The sequence below is a fragment of the Myotis yumanensis genome, unplaced genomic scaffold, assembly GCF_028538775.1.
Source record: "Myotis yumanensis isolate MYYU_CA2020_CCGP unplaced genomic scaffold, mMyoYum1.0.hap1 SCAF_4, whole genome shotgun sequence".
NCBI classification, from domain to species: domain Eukaryota; kingdom Metazoa; phylum Chordata; class Mammalia; order Chiroptera; family Vespertilionidae; genus Myotis; species Myotis yumanensis.
Genome location: NW_027223755.1, coordinates 110,845,856 through 110,866,055, shown reverse-complemented (window position 1 = coordinate 110,866,055; position 20,200 = coordinate 110,845,856). Strand labels below are relative to the sequence as shown.

The following is a 20,200-nucleotide window of genomic DNA, read 5'->3' as shown; positions in this document are numbered from 1 at the left end:
ACTAGAACCATGGCTCAGTCTGTTTCCCTCTTTAGTTCTTTCAGTATTATTCTGTTTTCATTGTCATGGGAAACTTAATCTAAATGGAAAGCTGTAGTGTAATCCTTCCCAGTGCCTATTCTGGGTGCTCAGATAGTAGGAATGTTAATAGTAGGGGTTCAACAAGCAGTCTTTATGGGGGGGTGTGAGGGTCGATGGCTAAGCAGTGAATGTGCGTCATAGCTCAGTTGAAGTGCAGAAAAAGTATTTTTCTATAGAGACATTGTTCAGTTGCATTCATATAATGACATCTGAGTGCCTACTACATACCAGGCATTGCCTGGACAGTGGAAATACAAAGATATAATGAAAAACATGCTTCTAGCCTTAAAACACTCACAGAATAGCATTGAAGGCAGATGTAAATAGACAGTGGAGGGTAGTCTGATAGGAAATATGACAAGGTGCTGTGGGTTTCCGTGGGAGGTGACACTGGAGCCGTGTGGTTTCTGTGAAGCGTTTTGCTTGGCAGAGGGAACAGGATGAGAAGAAGCACGAGAGCATGGACCGGGGCTGGGAAGGGCACGCTCGGCAGGACCCAGGGCAGTACGCAGAGGCCTTCGACTTGCACTCGTAAAGTGCTCAGTAAGTATTGTTGGCTAGACGAATGAATAAAGGAATACACATCAGCCCGGCTGGCGGGGCTCAGTGGTTGAGCATCGACCTGTGAACCAGGAGGTCACAGTTCAATTCCCGGTCGGTCGGGGTACTTGCCCGGGAATCGATCCCCAGTGTGGGTTGTGTAGGAGGCAGCCGATCGATGATTCTCTCATCATTGATGTCTCTATCTCTCTCTCCCTCTCCCTTCCTCTCTGAAATCAGGAAAAAAATATATTTTTAAAAAAGAATGCACATTATACATATACCAGGCACTCTTAATAACATTTTATCTAGCTTACTTTATTGTTAAGAACGTAGTAAATATATATATATATATATATATATACATATATATATATGTGTGTGTGTGTGTGTGTATCATACAAAATATGTGTTGGCTGTTTATGTTATTGGCAAGGCTTTCGGTCAACAGTAGGCTATTAGTAGTTAAGTTTTGGGGAATCAAAAGTTACAAATGTATTTTTGACTGCTCAGGGGGAGAAGTTGGTGTCCCTAACCCCTGCACTGTTCAAGGGTCAACTGTATATTACTTTTTATGCCAATTGTTTAATTTCTATTTTGATGTCTAAGATACACACATACATGCTCACACATACACTGCACTTAATAAAACATACATACACAACATATGTATACACACAAATAAAATGTGTTTACATGCTCCCCTCTTTCCATTTTTTCTGGCATGTGTAACTAGAAAGATTGAAGATTATGGATTTACGTCATCCGTAATGCAAAACGTTTTCAAAGGGATCTTAAAATATTTAAAAACTCTATCTGGGTTTTAAAAATAAGAGTACACTTATTTAATGCCATTTTAAAAGAAACACTTTAATGAAGTAAAAGCAATAGGCTGTAACTCATATTTAGTAGTGAGTGTACACTTGAAGGCACTTTAAATAAATTTTTTTGCACTGAAGTAGCCTTCAAAGAAAAATCCATAACCTGTTTTCTTGGCACAATGTGGACATGCAGAGTTGGCTATGGTGATCTGCTCTGAGGTTTTCTCTGTTCAATCTTCTGCTTTGGATTGTCTATATTTTAGCTACTGTGTTCTTACTCTGTTCTGTGCTAGTCTCACTCTTTGTTGCAGCATTTTGCATACCTGGCCGAGGATGGGTACTATGCAATGCCCTAGGCAGCAGGAAAGGAGATGAGTTTTGCTCCAAGGTACTTTGTGAGATGATTTTTCTCCAGCTCAGATTTCCCTCCGTCCCTCCCTCCCTCCCTCCAGCTTAATCTCATTGGCCTACCACTTGTACAACCCATAGACTGTTCCTCCACTCAAGACTGAGGCATATGGTATGACTTTAGATCTTCTTCAAGGTAATGGTCATCACACACCTCATGTTGAATGAGGCAAATATAGAATGCATGATGTAAAAACGAGCTTTCTGGAAAATGTTAGAATGCTTAGAATTCTATTTATTTATTTATACAGAGTAAAATTTTTAGACTTAGAATTAGGCAGCTGGACTCAGTTTAGATGATCCCAATTTTGTTGGCAACATCCAAAACATCATAGTCAGGAGCCAGTCGAACATATGCCTTCTCTCCATCAGGCCTGACCAGGGTGTTGATCTTGACCACATGAGTGTAGAATTCTTCTAGCGAGTTAGGGAAGCATGTGCAGTTTCATTGAGTTTGAGTGTTTGGTAGTTATTGTAGTTGTAGTTTCTTGTACTCCAGCACCCTTACTTGTGCCCAGTTGTCTTTTCCATTCATCTTTGTTTATCTTTTTAAAGCCCTGATGGGTCTATGTCCATTAAAACTACCATAATTCCTGAATTTCCAGTGACTTACTTGAAGATTAAATAGTTTCTATGGTCTTTCATAGTTGTCCAGTGCTGTCCTGTTTTCATAAGTGTTGTCTTTCTCCTGCAATAGTCAATAAGCCATATTTAAGGTTACGTAATCTCTGATGCCACATTGAACACAGCATATAATGCCATCGTGCATTCTGGGTCCTGAGTGTCCTTCCAGTATTTTGAAAGGTCAAGTATTTAGCAAAGTTGTGGGAACTGAAAGTTCCTTTTCTTGTTCAGATGCCATTGCCAAAGCCCTGGCTTAAGCATGTTGCAATTCCGATGCCCAGGCTTATCTGCAGGCCACCTTGCCCCTTTGCTGGAGAAGATGCCAGCCTCACTGAGAAAAGAGTGTGAACGGGCATTAACATTATTCAGAGCGGCATCTCGGGCGGCACACCACTTCTCTGTGTATCTGCATATATACCAAAGAATGAAATGATTCCTTAGACGATATTCTCTCCTGCATGAAAACTCCTTTTAAAAGTTGATTTTTTAAAAACACACCTCTTTCAGAAACCTGTTCCATTTGCCCTCTAGCTGCTGTTTAGGAGGAAAATGCCCTTCGTAGTACATACGTTCAGTATTCTGTATAATTTAAACTCAAATCTGAACATCCGGTCATGTGTCATGGGATCTGAGTACAGTGGGGCCTTGACTTACGAGTTTAATTCGTTCTGAGACCGAGCTCGTTAAGGAGCTCGTTAACTCAAATTACTCTGTCAACTCAATGCAAAAAATCGGCGGAGAGACAGCTGGTATCTCAAAAAAACTCGTTAGTCAGGACACTCGTAAGTCAAGACCCCAATGTATCGCTCTGCTGGCTGTGAACCAGCGTCTTGTTGGGAAACCTGTTCACACAGGGCTTTGGCGAGACACTGGCCGAGGTGTCAGCATTCTTCCTGCCACTCCAGCCCCGGAGCCTGAAGACACATTCAGTTTTTATTCCCATTAGCTGTGTCTTTCCAGCTTTGAATTTCTTTCTGCCTTATTAGCAACAGATAATGTTTACTATATAGCGCGGTCCACAAGTGTGTGCAGCATCAGTGCGGTGTCTCCTCCTGCATACTATACGAAGGAGCCTCGGACCCCAGCACCCTCGTTCACACTGAAAGCATTGCCAGTAGCCACTGTGCTTCTCAGAGTCCATGTCACTGCGGTGCCTGCCGGGTCTCTGTGTGTCAGATGCCTTTGGGGTGCCTTTACCCAGACGGCTCTAAATGAGAACTCGCTGCGTGCGAACGCCCTCTATTGGACTCCTCCACAGGAAGCCGTGATTATCGATGGCTTATTGGCAGCTTAGTGTTTAGTCAGACATGCTGTATAATGGCATGACATCTTTTTCATACTTTATACTTACAGGTTGGTGACTTGTTCCCACATGTCTCTTATTATAAAGTTCTTGAGCAATTTCCCGAAAAATACGCCTGGCACTCTTTTTCTGTAAATACAAATGGGAAAAAAGTGCCTCTGTCTTAGGACCAGAAGTGCTGGATGTTGCACCCCCTCACCCCCCCCAGCATACCTAATCCTACCATTAACTCTGATATTTCTAGTATATTAAGTTGAATTTATGGCTGAGAACTATCAAGTTTAAATCCCAGTTTATCATTTGAGATTATCATTGAGTTTCTCAACAATAGGAGACAGTAGCTATGGTTGAAAGTTACCATGATGCTCTCTGTGTGTCTTAAACTGTTTCAGATTTGGAATAGTTACAACCCACCACAATGTAAAAGATATTTTACAAGCATTGATCTGTACCTTTTGTGAATCTTCTTTTTCTTTGTTTCTTAGAGTGTTAAATTTTGACTGTCAAAAAGAAAAGGAGAATTTTAAGAGATATTTTATGTACTCAAAACAATTGCGGCGGACACCTCCACAAGACTGAACTAACAATATTTAAGGCTATACAGTAAAAGTTAATCATTTTCATGCCGTTTCTGAGATGCTTTTATTATATTAATAAAATAACTCAGACTGATATTGATTGTTCTATTTATAGCAACCCTGATATCACATACATAGACCCCCTCTTATAGCAGTATATGAGCAGCCAGGAGATAGGTACTCTTTCTCAAAAACGTTAGGCCTTTTAAAAATATTTTAGAGCAGCTCCTGATCTTTTTGTTAACTCTTTTTTGCTCATTCCTTTTTTAAAAAAAAATATTTTTATTGATTTCAGAGAGGAAGGGAGAGGGAAAGATAGAAACATCAATGATGAGAGAATCACTGATCGGCTGCCTCCCGTACCCCCACTGGGTATCGCACCTGGTCATGTGTCCCGACCTCCTGGCTCACTGGCCAACGCTTAACTGCTGAGCCACACTGGCCAGACCCTTTTTGCTCATTCTTAACTCCCCCCGCCCCCAGCAGACAGATAGCATATAAGGTGGTTTTGAAAAAGGGTCCTTATTCCAGTAGTATAGGTTTTAAAGAGAAAACATTGGGTCCTCTGGTCAGTGACGATTGCTGGGATGAAAATGTGCTTGCTTCTCCGACTCCCCGGCAGGAGGTGCTTCCTGCCGCCACTCAGGGAGCCGGTCACGAGGGATGGGAGTCATTTCCTTGTGATGAGAGTCAAGTCATTGGGGTCCAGTGCAAGGCAATTGGACTTACCCTGGCGAGGATGACGAAGATCCCGAGCACCACGACCACATAGACAGAGAGCAGAGCCAGCAGAGCCGCCAGGAGCCCCCGCAGGGCCTTGCCTGGGCCTCTTGCTCCTGGTTAATTGCAGAACAGGGACAGCCAGTCAGTGGAACTTACTGCTGTGAGTACACATGTAAGGCTCCACTGAAGCTACATTTTAGAGGCAAAACACACACTCCGCTTGGCAATTCATAAAAATGTATTTATGGTCTCTTGATTTTAAAGACATTCAAGTATATGCTATAGTGAAAGCCAGTTCATCAGTTTTTTAAATGGATTATGCCGAAAATGTTACTTGTTTTTAAAACTAAGAAGTTTTAAAATCCAATTAATTGTCACAAAGGTAAGAATCACTTTTTATATAAAGCGTTACTTAAAGTTAGATATTTCAAGACAGTTAGTTCAAGGGCATGGAAGGCTGCTCTTGGTGGAGACGGTGAACAGAGTCGGATCTGTCTGTGGGTGGAGATGTGTCCCTGTGCTTGTCAGCGCTGCGGCCTCGAGCTGTTGAGAACGCTAGCTGACCAGCGCCATCTGGGAAGGCCCGCCGGCCTGGCGTGGCGGCCGCAGTGCGCGTTACACTCCTAAACGGCAGCTGCTGTTCCATGCCCTTCTTGCTCATGAAGTCTTGGAAGGAGAATTATTAAGCCCATTTTCACATTCTGAATGCTCCCTGCTTGCAGGAAGTGTGCTGGGCTCTCGGTAGGGGCGGGGTCATATGCTGCCTTCAAGTACTTGATTATTTGAAGTGCAAAATACAGTTTGATTTGTAATCATTATCTGAATAACCTGTACTTTTCAATTACATACCTGTAGATGCTTATCCTGTGAACTCAGTTTATACAATGTATATTTTTGTTCTGAAACTAACAAATTAACCATAGTGGGAAAACTTTTAAAAAATGTTTCAAGTGCTAAATTAGGAGTTCTACGGAGAAGGCAGGAATTTTCCATGTATTAGCAATACTTTCATTTCTGCTCCTAAAACGAGAATTTCTCTCCATACAAGCTTGCATTTTTCTATGGCTGCCGTTTTTACAGAGAACCAATGCAGTGAGCTGTATGAATCTCGAGTCGTGTGTTTGTTCTCATGTCTGTAGCTAACATTTATTGAGGACTTGCTATAAGCTAGGCACCAATAAAAGTGCTCTTTGCACATTAATTCATTTACAATTTATCTTACAGGTGAGAGTGAAGTAAGGTTAGGTGGCAATGGGATACCCAGAGCCCATGAGGACACCCCAGTAATGAACAGCAGGATGCAGAGGGGAGCGGGCCTGCCGAGTCCTGTGCAAGTGCACGGTGGTCGGTGCACACCGAGTCCATGTTTCCATGCTCTCGGCGCCCATCGTACTGGAGTCCTTTTTAAGGGAAGAGATGGGGTCTGGGAGTTACTGCCCCTCTCTTTCTTTTCCCATTATGTGAAGCTTTATCCCTAAGTTTAAAAATTTAATTTCTTAAATATAGGACTTGGCTAGGGTCAGTGTCCTCACTTGAATGAGGAAATTGTCGTGGATTTTAACAAATGTCAAGAGCCAGAGCCCCGCTAGCCCCTTCCTCTTCTGTGCACACAGAATGGCGGGGTCAGGGACACCCTTTGGCTTCTCCCCAAATTTGTATTTATTCTCCATAATGCATATTTTTTCTGGGTCCAATTTATCAATCACTTATACGCCCCTGCAGTGCTTTGTTCTAGATCAGTGGTTCTCAACCTTCTGGCCCTTTAAATACAGTTCCTCATGTTGTGACCCAACCATAAAATTATTTTCCTTGCTACTTCATAACTGTAATGTCGCTACTGTTATGAATCATAATGTAAATATCTGATATGCAGGATGGTCTTAGACGACCCCTGTGAAAGGGTTGTTCAACCGCCAAAGGGATCGAGACCCACAGGTTGAGAACCGCTGTTCTAGATGGTGTGATACCGGGCCAGTTCCTGAGAAAGGGGTGGTTAGCATGGCATGGGACGCTCCACCACTCACCACCACACAAGGAAGGTCACCCTCACTAGTGACATCTGGGCGTGGGGAGAGGGCGGAGTGCCGACATACCGCCGACTGTGGAGGCTGGAGAGGGGCTCCCAGGGGTTTTCTAACCAAACCGTGTGCTGGCCTGTGCACGGGCCTGGCCTTGCCTGGCCAGGGAACTAAGTCGGCAGAGCTGTGGTGCGCTCCGAGTGTAAGGTGGGCAGTGTGTTTAAAGGCCGAGCGGCGTGCGGTGTGCTGGAGCACAGCTGTGAGCACTGACCTCTCACCACCAGCACGGTCCCCGCTCCGGCCTCCTTGGCCCTTGGGTCCTCTGAGCTGGGCGAGGCGAGTCCACAGATGTAGATGGCACTGTCATTGGGCGTCAGCCGGTTGACTGTGAGGGAGACCTGGTTCTGTGCCAGGGCCTTCCTCACTGTAAACTTGTCGGCCTCACTTGTGCACCCGTCCACGCAGAGCGTCTCCGTCTGGTGAGCCCCATAGCGGAACCACAGGCTGCTGAGGGGCTCGGGGGGGCAGCCCACTGTGGAGAAGGAGCAGGGCACGGTCACCGCCCCTTGCGCGTAGTCCACTTCGAGGACAGGCGGCTGCGAGACAGAGACGGTGCAGCCGCCCGCAGCACCTGGAGGAAGACAGCGGCTTCTTGGATCTCGCTGACATTTGTGGGCCAGAGAGCCCACCTTTCTTTTTCTTAGCTTACGCTCAGCACAAACGACTGAAAAAATAAGACACCAGTGCCCTCACTTTGCCTAACTCCCCATGTTTCCTGGCCTGACCTGCTGGTTCACAGCGACGTCTGCTTACTTGGGAACAGCCCCAGAGAAGTTCCAGTGGGGTCGGCCCTGCCCGATCAGAAGGTCGGGGTCCCCGTGGTCACGCTCGGCGGACTGACTGACCAGCTTCCCTGGGACCTCAGAGCCTGCTTCCTCATCCGTACCCTGGCCTCGCAGGACTGTCGCGTCCAGTGTGGTGCTGGGATCAGAGCCCCTCATGCAGGTGTTGCTGCCATGATGGAGCCGCATGAGCAGGAGGCATTTGGGGTTTTGCCCTGTGGGGGTGGGATTGCTAGGAATTCGTCGTGGGCCTTCACAATTGCCCCTCTGTGAGCTGGGTTGTCCCCGTGGGCAACATTGTGAAAGGCAAGAAGCACACCCGGGGAAATGCCGCCCTGGCTCGGATGCTGAGCAGAGGCCTAACGAGCCAGGCCTGCCTGGCCCAGCAAGTTTGGCTTCGCCCTGGCCGCCGCCGCTGCTCGGATGGAAACATGGGGACAACAGGCACAGACCGGAGTGGGGTCCTGGCTCTGCCTGCTCTCTGGTGTGTGGCTCAGCTCCTCACTAGCAGAACGGGGGGAGCATTCTGCCCCTCAGGGGCGAGGGAGACCCTTGATGCAGAAGGATGTTTACTTGCTTGCCCTAGAAAGTATTTAAGAAAAGCGAGATATTGCCGCCGCCGCCACTGTTCCTGCTTCTACGCCATTTTAGAGACAGTCGCGGGCGTCCAGCGGGTGTTAGGCTGGGACTGGACACCCGGGCCGTGCTGGCCACCTGCGTGCTGCTTCCCACGTCACACAGGGTGACCTTCTCCGGTGTGTGAAGCTGGGAAGCCACCTGGGGTTTATAAATGGAGATTCTGCCCACAGCCCATGGGGGAGTAGTATTGGTTGAGACACATTCGAGTTGTTTTGGCCGGTTTTTAGTCTGACTTCTGCCTGGTTGTATGTTTCTAAATGGTCTGTGTCTGCAAACGAAATGGAAGAGAGACCAGCTGGTCTGGTGCTCGAGGTCCGGACGGGCCTTGTTCACTTGCGCTTTCTTACAGGCCTGGTTGTGAGGCAGAGTGTTCTCGCCGCTTTTTAAGTTTAGTATTTGTACAATTTGAGATGAGCTGGGAGCTTTTAAGTGACTCTTAAACGTGAGCCACGTGAGAGGGTCAGGTCACCCCGAGCACCCGCTGGCACGGGCAGGCTGCAAGGCTCAGCAGCGGCGCGCACGCCTCCTGCCCACACGTCACCCTGACGCTAGAGAACACTGACTTGCAGCCAGTGACCATTTTATCTTGGAGGCTTTGAATTGGACTTGGGCCTGTTGCAATGTAACAGATTAACAGAGTGTCTCAGTTCCAAGTCCTTTGTGGGAAGGAATTCTTAAAAGAGAAGCTGGCTTTTTTTTGGTTTGTAAATCCTGCCCTCGCTGGTTTGGCTCAGTGGATAGAGCATCAGCCTACGGACTGAAGGGTCCCGGGTTTGATTCCAGTCAAGGGCACATGCCCAGGTTTCCACCTCAATCCCCAGTAGGGGGCATGCAGGAGGCAGCTGATCAGTGATTCTCATCATTGATGTTTCTCTCTTCCTTCCTTCCTCTCTGAAATCAGTAAAAATACATTTAAAAAAATCCTAACCTGAGGATATTTTTGCTATTGAGTTTTAGAGAAAGTGGAAGGGAGGGGGAGGCGGGGAGAGGGAAAGGAGGGAAAGAGGAAGGAGGAGAGAGAGAGAGAGAACCATCAGTGTGAGAGAGAGACATCGATTGCTTGCCTCCCACACATGCCCGACAGGACCAAGGATCGAACCTGCAACTCAGGTACATGCCCTTGACCAGGCATTGACCCCGAGGCCCTTCTATGCACAGGTCGACACTCTAACCACTGAGCAGGCGACCGGGGCCAGAGAAGCCAGCTTTTAACACTTTCCTTGGAGAACTAATGCCCAGGATAAAAGAACTATTTGCAATTCTGGAGTTTTATATCTCCGCCTATTTCCACTTCTGCAAAATGAGTCTGCGTGAGAGCAAATCAGTGGTAGGGTTTCCAGAGTTGTGAGAGCAGACTTGTGAGGAAACTTCTGTTTCTTCATGTCCCAGTTAAGCAACATCTCCCAAAAAAGAGAAGTTGGGATGATGTGCCACACACAGCCTGTTCCTTTAAGAACTCTCATGTTCTGTAGGATATTTTAAACGTAGTACCCTCTGAAAGGGTTGAAAGTTTATCTCCTTGGTGGAAGGAATTTAAAAAGGTTATTTTACTATTTTTAAAAACAAAACTAGAAAATAAGTTAAAAACGAATTTTTGAAAAGGAGAAAGCCCCTCAGGGACAGCTTTGAGCATGCGGAATAGCAGCTGGCACAGCGAGCTCACTGGCCGCACCACCTGCACCCACTCCCCCTTAGGCAGCTCCCAGGCACTGTCCGCACCCCTTCAGGGAGCAGGGTTCTACTTTACAGTCACACCAGTTACAAGCTGATAGACCTAGGTGCACCTCATAGAAAAAATAGGATATTGAAAGTGGAAGTGAGAAATCACCCATAGAGTCCTGTAACCCAAAGTAACCACAGTTAACATTTTTATATTTATTTTTAACAGCTGAAAAAAGTTAATTTTAAGTGCTTTTGCTGCCTTCTCTGCCCTACAACCCAAACTTTGTGGGCAGAACTGAGATCATTATATCAGGACTATGATGAGATGATTAGAACTGCGAGGTGGGAACCACTTTCTTTCATGGATGAAAACAGCAGCAGCAGAATTTAAACTCAGGTCTGTGACAGGGTGGTTATTCTCGGGAAAGGAGCTGAAGCAGTCGGCCCCCCCGCCGGCAGTCCCTCTCTTTTATAGAGATTCAGCTTTTCAGAAGCACTGTTCTGTGAAGACATTCAGGGCTGTGCTCAGCGCTCACTGTCACCCTGTGGGGTTGGGAGCCCTGTCGCTGACGGCCAGCACCTGGAGCTGTAGGACTAGCTCACCCTTTGGTGCGAATATAAAACGTTCTCAGCGATTCTCTTATCACCATTTCCCCCGGGAAAAGGAAACTTACCACTTTAGACAATTTCTATAATGTTACACATTTTAAAATTATTTTGTAGGGGCTTAAAATATAAATATAAATGCATTAGGCAAAAAATAGCAATTGATTTAAGTCAAGTGGAGGAGAAAAAGCAGCTTACCGACACAGCACAGAAGCAGACCGACTTCCAGGCCGAGGAGGGCCCTGGCCGCGTCCACAGCCTCCATCTCTGTGTGTGTGGGGTGGGGGCGTGTATTTGAAGAGAGTTGCCCTTTTTTCCTCTTTTTAGAAAGGAAGAACTGAAGAGAGGAACTCTTATTAAGGAACCATAATCAGGAACTTTTTGAAATTGTGTAAATATTGTTTGTAATGCAGTTTCGCCATTTGAAGTTGAGACTTTAGCCTAGAGCACATGTCTAGGTGTTCATAGGATACATTTGTCCTGGCTTTTCGCAAAGCCTCTTAGGCGCTAGATGGTGTGAGTGAGACTTGATTTGTGGGTATTCCCGGGAAGGAGTATTACTTAAATGTCCAGCGCAGTCCCTTTGCCGGTCTTGGGAGTCACCACTGGAATCGCCACAGAGAGAGATCAGTGAACAATAAACACATCACAGTATAATGAACAACACGCTGTGTGCCAGTAAGTAGCCGAGCCCAGTTTTGTGTGACCCCTTTTTAATGTGTCAGTGAAGCAGGTGTGTGGAACCTGTCATCCGTCCCTCCCAGCCCTGCTCCCCGCCCCGCTCCGTGCTCAGGTTCTTTCTAAACAACAGAAACGGACTCTGCTGACTTAAGCAAAAGGGAATTTAAGGAAAGGATGGAGGCGGTCACAGAGCCACTGGGAAGACGGCAGAATCGCATGTGGGCTGCAGCCAAGAAAAATGCTCCGGTCACTCCATCAAGCTGATCTGAAGCCCACACCACTGCCAAGCACCTGCCAGTGCTGCCCCAGCCCTGGCGCCCCGCCACTGCTCTCCCCCCTTCCCCCCAGGAGGCTCCGCCCTCACTCCTGGGGCACCAGCTCTTCCTGCCAGGGCTCAGCCAGTGTGTCTGAGCTCAAAGGCAGGGGAATGCGTCCTGTGATGTCTTCCCACTGCAGGGCTTGTGCTCTTGGCACTGACAGTGACAGAGTTTCCCGTTTACAGCACGTTATTCCAGCTGAATTTAGTAACACTTAATTTCTGTGTGTTTATTTTACATCACCATAGTATCTACAAGCACCTGAATTTACATTGTGTGTGTCTCTCTCTCTAGTCGATGCTTGGTATGTATGTGAACTTGAAGCCCCCCCCCCCCCCCATGCTCAGATGAGGTGGTTGACATGGCGTCAGTGCAGGGAATGCGGGACGCATCTGTTCTCTCTCTCGCTCTGTCTCTGGTCCTGGAGCTTTACTTTATAAGGTTGTTTTGAAAAGTTAGGGAGTGGCCCTAGCTGGTTTGGCTCAGTGGATAGAGCATTGGTTGGCCTGCGGACTGAAGGGTCCCAGGTTTGATTCTGGTGAGGGGCACATGCCCAGGTTGCAGGCTTGATCCCCAGTTGGGTGCATGCAGGAGGCCTCCAATCAATGATTCTCTCTCATCATTGATGTTTCTATCTCTCTCCCTCTTCCTCTCTGAAATCAATAAAAAAAAAAAAATTTTTTTTTTTAAAAAGAAAAGTTAGAGAGTGGATCAACTTCCCTAGAAAAGCACACTGATTATTTATTTTTATAAATTAAAATCCTGTATTAACCTAGTTTTATTTTCAGCCTAATAAACCTCTCTAATTAATTCGTTGCATAAGTATGCTACAGCAGTGGTGTCTTCTTGTATTTATCCAAAACCCTCCTTCCAGTATCATGTGTTGCTCCTGCCTCAGTTTTCCAGGATTTAGTGAGCTTTGGGGCAGAACCCGAGGCTCTGGCGCTCTGGCGCTCACTGGCCTTGCAAGCTGGGCTCCTTCCCCTTTTTCAGTCTGCTCCTTGTCTCAGGAGCCTGGGAGGGAGTCAGCAGAGCACCCAGCGCTTGGCACACTCGTCCCTCCTCCCCTCTTCAAACAACTTGTTTGTTCAAGAATTTAACTTAATGTTTTATTTGTTTTAGTAGGTGGCAAGTGGGAGAAGCCATCAGAAATTTTGGAAATCAAGGGACAGAACTGGGAAGAGCAAGTGAACAGTCTGCCTGAAGTTTTCGGGAAAGCGGGTTTTGCGATCGAGGCTTTCACCAGACTGCCGTACCTGTGTGAAGGGGACATGTACAACGACTACTACGTCCTGGACGACGCTGTCTTTGTTCTCAAACCCGTGTAACCGAAGAGCGTCTGCATTCTCCATTACGCAGGGGAGGAGCTGGGGGACTGTCGGGCTAAAGATCATGTAGGAATTTAAAAAGCCAAAATACTAATTATTTCTTTGTAGTGTGTAAAAGGAATGTTTTTTTTAAAAAAACAACCCAACTCTTTGATGATTTTATCAGCTCTTACTCAGTATGCAGGTCTCACTCCAATTACAGGAGATATTTTTTATACTTCATTGCAGTGGGGACTCCTTGCCAGTCCTAGCAATAGTCATGACTTTTCCTGGAAACAGCAAATGCGGATTGTTTCCAATAGAGTGAGGACTGGCAGTGAAGGTGTCCTTCGGTTGCAAATACTGGTTATAAGGCATAGCCGCTGGCACTCTCCTGGTTAGACATCTTTCTGTCCTTATTCAAGAAAACGTTTTAATCATGCTAATAAACTCTTTTGGAGATGACTTCAGTATCAGGTTTGAGTTCATGAAAGGCTCCCAGCACCTTCCACTGCTTTGACTTCAGGGACACCCCACTAGTCACGTTATGTGGAAGATGCAGCTGCAGGAAGGGGCGAGGGGCGGGGGCTGTGAATTGTGAACACGGAGGCAGTCAGACCAGCCCTCAAGAGAACCACCTCACTTGGATACAGTACTTCAGGGACTACCACCCACTCTCCAGTTCATGTTGCTTTGGGGAATACAAAACACTGCTCAGCCTTTGTGGTAGCTAACGTCCTACACTCAGAACTTTGTGTTTCTGGACAATCTCAGGTTCTCAGAACTGAAACATTCAGTTATGTCTACCAAAAAAACAGAACCTAAAGAGGTTTTAATTCCACTTCTTCCCCTACACTTGTATACCTCCTTCCCAGGACTTGGTTCATCCTGAAATCCTCCCCTGAATTTATTAGTTGCCAAGCATATGGGTTGATGAAGACTGTGTCGGACTCGTGCATTCTAGAATCTGTGAGTGCCTCCACCACATACCCAGACATGTTGCAATGCAGGAACTCATTAGCTGGTCAGTAACCATTGTGGACATTCCAAAGAGCAGAGCACTTAACCCAGAATCTAATATCTCAGTAATTGCAGAGATGCCAATCTGAGATTGATGTTTATAAACAATGTTATTGTTACAACTTCATTTCTTTTCCCAGCCAGGTGTTTCACTAAACATACCCCTTTATATGCTCATAGAAGTCATCAGATCAACACGTTTACTGCAACACCTGGGTGTAAAGGCGCATTGCAGCCTTGAGAAGAATGGCTTCGTTATTCATTAGGAGCGGCACTCCCACATCCTCACGCCCGTGTCTCCCGCTGTCATGGTGTAGTCATAATAAGAGTTGGGTTATGTGATTTATGCAAAATTGTTGGTACGTTCTAAAGCTTTTTTCCAGGAATTCAAATAAGCGAAGTGCAAATACTTAGCACCCTAGACTGTAAAAATAGAAGGCGGAAATGAGTAAACAATGTAGTTCTTGTACAGTGGAGTTTTGCTTCTTTATGAACTGTCTGTCATTACCAGGGGTTGCTATTAGACCGTTGAGCAAGAGTGATAGATGTTCAAAGAGGCGGTTGCCTCAGTGTTTCATAACTTTGAAATCGAGACTTAATTTGATGGTCTGTTCAAAACAAAACTCATTTGTTACTCAAAAAAGCAGAGAAAGCACAAACATTTATGCATTTCGAAGATAAAAATCGTTTCTTAACATTAGATTCTCTGAAGACCTAATTATCTTTGATGTTTTGTGGTGAAAATTTACACCAGCAAATCTCACAGCTCCTAGCTGGTCTCTGAAGCCTGGTGGTGTGCCATTTCGCTAGATGGCGCTGTTGCTCACTCAGTGTCAATGGCTTTTTTTTTCCTTCCCTAAATGGAATCATGTTTTTCCCCCACAAAGTACAATAAAGCTGCCTTCTTGTCTGCACCATTCTTTGTGTAAGTGCCTCATATCAAGTTCAGGTTGTGCTAGAGAAATTAAGAGCTCTATTTGTGGTCAAAGCAGGCTAACTATCTGACCTTAGGTCGTGGAGGAGGGAAATGCAAGCTGCACCTGTGAGCCCTAGCCCCTTGCACCTGCGGCTGCAGCTCCTTGCACCTGCGGCTGTAGCCCCTCGATGCTCAGACTACTGGCTTCGGAGAAGGGAAGGAAAGGAGAGACAATGCCCTTAGTCATTTCTCCCTTGGGCAGAGTAGTTAAAAGCGACAGTGTATTTCCTACGCTTCTATAAGTCATATCAGCTTTTACATAGTTGGCCTGTAATAGAAGAGAAGCTGGCTGGGAAAGAAAACCTCAGTGTTTCATGTTGTCTTTCTGAGTAAAGCTTTGTTTTCACTTCGTTCTGAGCCTAGTATTTAAATACACTCGGAATAAAGCAAGAAGTTTCTACCAGTTGCTTCCCACCACTTGGTGACTGATGAAGTTTCATGGTCTTTTTCCTCCAACGACAGCACATTGAACCTGGGCTTCCAGTGGCTAAAGTGACCCACACGTGTGTGCAGGTGCCTGTATGCTCCCAGACAAGCTTACATTCTGTGCACCCTGTGAAAGCGGGATGATGGACCGAGAGCCAAGGCCGAGTGGTCTGAGTGGTACTGCCTGGGTTCATTATTGACTCCAAAGAGGATGCTCACAAACTTAGAATCAACTTACCGAAGATGTAAAATCATCAACTGGCTGAAGGAAGTTTACACTGTATCCACAATAAGAAACCTGTGTGATCTAAGTGGAAAAAGGCACCCAGGTCATTAAGGAACTAGTACTGCAATACAAAATTCAACAGCCTGCCTTTTGCAATGAGTGGATTATGGGATAATAGCTAGGCAACAGTGAAAAGTACAATAAAAATAAAATTCCACACCTGTAGCTATCTATGGGTGTTCATATTTGCTGCTTGCTTAGTCAATTCTAATATATTTGTGTTGTGTTTGTCTTCTATGTAGGAATTCTAACTTTTTTAAAGTTGCTTGCTTTTTAAAACTCATTTTAAAAAAACTTTTATTTTGGAATAATGTTTAGAGAAATCTTGCAAAGATAGTACAACCAGTTCCTGTATACCCTTTATCTAGTTTCCCTAATGTTAACATCTTAGTAGTCATGGTATATATATGTCAAAACTAAGAAATTAGCTTTGGTACATTAGTATTAAGTACACTACAAGCGATTGGCCCATTTTTTCGCTAATAAACTTTTCTGTTTTAGGAGGCAATTCAGGATACCATATTTAATTGCTCACTTTAAAAAATTTATTATTATTGATTTTAGAGAGAGAGGAAGGAAGAGAGAAATGTCAATGTGGGATGGTAACGTCAATTGGCTGCCTCTTGTATGACCCCCTACTGGGGATTGAGCCCGCTACCTGGGCACGTGCCCTGACTAGGAATCGAACTGTGACCTCTCGGAGCATAGAATTGTTAGTTTACTGACACAGTACCATGATTTGTTTTTCTTCCAATTTTTTATTGAAGTAAAATACACATAAAAATTACCATCTTAACCATTTCCGGGTGTGTAGTTCAGTGGTACTTAGGACACTCAGTGTGCAGCCATCACCATTTCATCTCAGAGACCTGAAACTCCCCACTAAATACAACTCCCTTTCTTTCTTTCTTTCTTTCTTTCTTTCTTTCTTTCTTTCTTTCTTTCTTTCTTTCTTTCTCTTTCTTTCTTTCTTTCTTTCTTTCTTTCTTTCTTTCTTTCTTTCTTCTTTTTCTTTCTTTCTTTGCTAATCCTCACGAGAGGATATTTTTTCTATGATTTTAGAGAAAGTGGAAGGAAGTAGGAGAGACAGAAACATCGATGTGAGAGAGACATTGACTGATTGCCTCCTGCATGTGCCCCAACTGGGCCTTGGGATTGAGCCTGCAACCCAGGTACTTGCCCTTGACCAGAGTCAAATCTGAGATTCTTCAGTCCATGAGCTGATGCTCTAACCACTGAGCAACTGGCTACGGTCCATTCCTTCTTTCCTCAGCCCATGGCACCATCACCTACCTACTTTCAATGGTGTTGACTACTCTAGGTCCCTCATATAAGTGGGATCACACAATATTTGTCCATTTGTGTCGTAGCATAATATTCTTAAGGCTCATCCATGCTGTGGACTATGCCAGAATTTCTTTCCTTAAAAAAAAAAAACAAAACCATTTATTTTCCAATTACAGTTGACGTGCAATATTATATTAGTTTCATGTGTACAACATAATGATTAGACATTACATGACTTACTAAGTAATCATGTCAATAAATCTTACACCCATCTGACACCATATATAATTATTAGACTATAATTGACTATTCCCTGTGTTATACTTACATCCCCATTACTACTCCGTAATAGCCAACTTGTGCTTCTGAATCCTTTCACCTTTTTCACACCCCTCCCCCCAAACTCCCATCTGGCAAACGTCAAAGTGGTCTCTGTATCTGAGTCTATTTCTGTCCTGTTTCTTCATTTATTTTGTTTTTTAGATTCATTTATTGATAGACTAGAGGCCCGATGCATGAAGTTCGTGCAAGGGGCTTGGCTTCTGCCGCCACGGCCACCTCTGCCTTGGCCCCCGCCACCACGGTTTCATCCAAAAGGACGTCCAGTCTAATTAACATATTATGCTTTTATTATTATAGATATGTATATATTGCCATTTTATTGTTTTTTTTCTTTTTTCTTTTCTTTTTATTTTTATTAAATCTTTATTGTTCAGATTACATTTGTTCCTCTTTCCCCCCCCCCATAACTCCCCTCCTCCCAGTTCCCGCCCCACCCTCCGCCCTCACTCCCCACCCACTGTCCTCATCCATAGGTGCATGATTTTTGTCCAGTCTCTTCCCGCATCTCCCATTCCCCTTTCCCCCCCAAGAATAGACAGTCCATTCCCTTTCTATGTCCCTGATTCATTATAATCACCAGTTCATTCTGTACATCAGATTATTTATTCACTTGATTCTTAGATTCACTTGTTGATAGATGCATGTTTGTTGTTCACAATTTGTATCTTTACCTTTTTCTTCTTCCTCTTCTTAAAGAATACCTTTCAGCATTTCGTATAATACTGGTTTAGTGGTGATGAACTCCTTTAGCTTTTCCTTATCTGTGAAGCTCTTTATCTGACCTTCAATTCTGAATGATAGCTTTGCTGGATAAAGTAATCTTGGTTGTAGGTTCTTGGTATTCAGCACTTTGAATATTTCTTGCCATTCCCTTCTGGCCTGCAAAGTTTCTGTTGAGAAATCAGCTGACAGTCGTATGGGTATTCCCTTGTAGGTAATTGAGTCTCTTTCTCTTGCTGCTTTTAAGATTCTCTCTTTGTCTTTTGCTCTTGGCATTTTAATTATGATGTGTCTTGGTGTGGTCCTCTTTGGGTTCCTTTTGTTTGGGGTTCTCTGCGCTTCTTGGACCTGTAAGTCCATTTCTTTCACCAGGTGGGGGAAGTTTTCTGCCATTATTTCTTCAAATAGGTTTTCAATATCTTGCTGTCTCTCATCTTCTGGCACCCCTATAATTCTGATATTAGTGCGCTTGAAGCTGTCCCAGAGGCTCCTTACACTATCTTCGTATTTTCAGATTCTTTTTTCATTTTGCTTTTCTGGTTGGGTGTTTTTTGTTTCTTCACATTTCAAATCTTTGACTTGATTCTTGCGCTCCTCTCTTCTGCTATTGGGTATAATATTCTTTATTTCAGTCCGTGTATGCTTAATTTCCAGTTGGTTCTTTATCATAGCATCGAGGGTCTCATTAGTTTTCGTGAGGCTCTCATCAACTTTATTGCAAACCCTCAAAATTGCTTTTTTTTTTTTTAGCTCTATGTCCTCCATTTCTGTCATGTTTTTTTTGTCTCCGCATTTTTTATGCTTTCTTGGTGCACCCCCTTGTAGTCTTTGTGCGCAGTCTTGTTCTAGTTAAGCCTTGATTGTTGTAGTTAATACTAGAGGGATTTGACCACCAGGCCGACTGGCTGTTAGAATCAGCTGTGTCTGCCCGGGAAAACTTCTGTCCTCTGGGGAGGTGCTAATCCAGCAAATGGCTCTGCGCAGGGCTTGGGCGGGGCGGGATCAACAGGGCGGGCGGAGGGAGCAGTTATGGTTGCTCTCAGTCCCGTTCCCAGAGGCTCTGCTTCTCAGAACCCCGGTAACCGCTACAAATCTCGGAGAGAAAGCTGCCCTGATGTTCCAACTGATGCTAGACAATCCCGCTTCTCCCGTTTGAGTCTGAGTCCCTAGAGACTCGCCCGGATCTGGAGCTCAGAGTCTGAGACTCCCTCCTGATTGAAAACAACAACCGCGCCCTTAGCCACCAGCCTGCTTTGCGCGCGCACCTCCGCACCTTTAAATTTTCCACACTGCGCCTCCTCTGAGCCTCAGTATGCTGTTGTCTTTCCTTCTAGTTGAAGAGTCTCTCCTCAGCCAGCCTTCCTGTGGTTCTGGGTGATGTTCGTTCCGTCTTTTAGTTGTATTTTTGAAGTGGTTGTTTGCGGCAGCAGTCTCCGGTGTTTACCTATGCCGCCATCTTCGTCCGTTCTCTATTGTTTTTTTTTCTTATTATTAAAGAAGACTCTTTAACATTTCATGTAATACTGGTTTGATGGTGATAAATTCCTTTAGCTTTTCCTTGTCTGGGAAGCTCTTTATCCTTCAATTCTAAATGATAGCTTTGCTGGGTAGAGTAATCTTGGCTCTGGTCTTTGCTTTTCATCACTTTGAATATTTCTCACTACTTCCTTCTGGCCTGCAATGTTTCCATTGAGAAATTAGTTGACAGTCTTATGGTAGCTCCTTTGTAGGTAACTAACAGCTTTTCTCTTGCTGCTTTAAGAGTCTCTTTTTGTCTTTAACATTTTGCATTCTTTTTTAAATTATTGATTTTCTAGAGAGAGGATGAGAGAAACATTGATGTGAGAGAGAACCATCGATCAGTTGCCTGTCACACGCACCTCCACTGGGTATTGAACCCACAACTAGGTATATGCCCTGGCCAGGAATCAAACCTGTCACCTTTTGGTGTATGGGATAATGCTCCAACCAACTGAGTCACACTGGCCAGGGC

The 20,200-nt window shown here is 44.9% G+C and overlaps 2 protein-coding genes across 3 annotated transcripts in view; one reads left to right on the top strand and one right to left on the bottom strand.

Annotated features, from left to right (window-relative positions):
• The window catches only part of METTL9 (methyltransferase 9, His-X-His N1(pi)-histidine), a 47,492-nt gene extending 32,408 nt beyond the window's left edge, over positions 1 to 15,084 (top strand). Inside the window, exon 5 of one of the 2 annotated variants that reach the window (XM_070413691.1) lies at positions 12,969 to 15,084. In XM_070413691.1, the coding sequence (XP_070269792.1) occupies positions 12,969 to 13,171 (203 nt within the window). In that variant the 3' untranslated portion in view covers positions 13,172 to 15,084. Of the gene's footprint in view, positions 1 to 12,965 lie in introns of both variants that reach the window. The other variant, XM_070413690.1, reaches the window with a different exon arrangement.
• IGSF6 (immunoglobulin superfamily member 6) lies at positions 1,877 to 11,119 on the bottom strand. Its single transcript, XM_070411674.1, has 6 exons — positions 11,044 to 11,119; positions 7,368 to 7,727; positions 5,085 to 5,191; positions 4,230 to 4,277; positions 3,826 to 3,906; positions 1,877 to 2,538 (listed from the first exon to the last, which is right to left on the bottom strand). The coding sequence occupies exons 1-6, from the start codon at positions 11,108 to 11,110 to the stop codon at positions 2,482 to 2,484; spliced, it is 720 nt and encodes a 239-aa protein (XP_070267775.1). The 5' UTR covers positions 11,111 to 11,119; the 3' UTR covers positions 1,877 to 2,481.
• Positions 15,085 to 20,200: the final 5,116 nt, after the last annotated feature.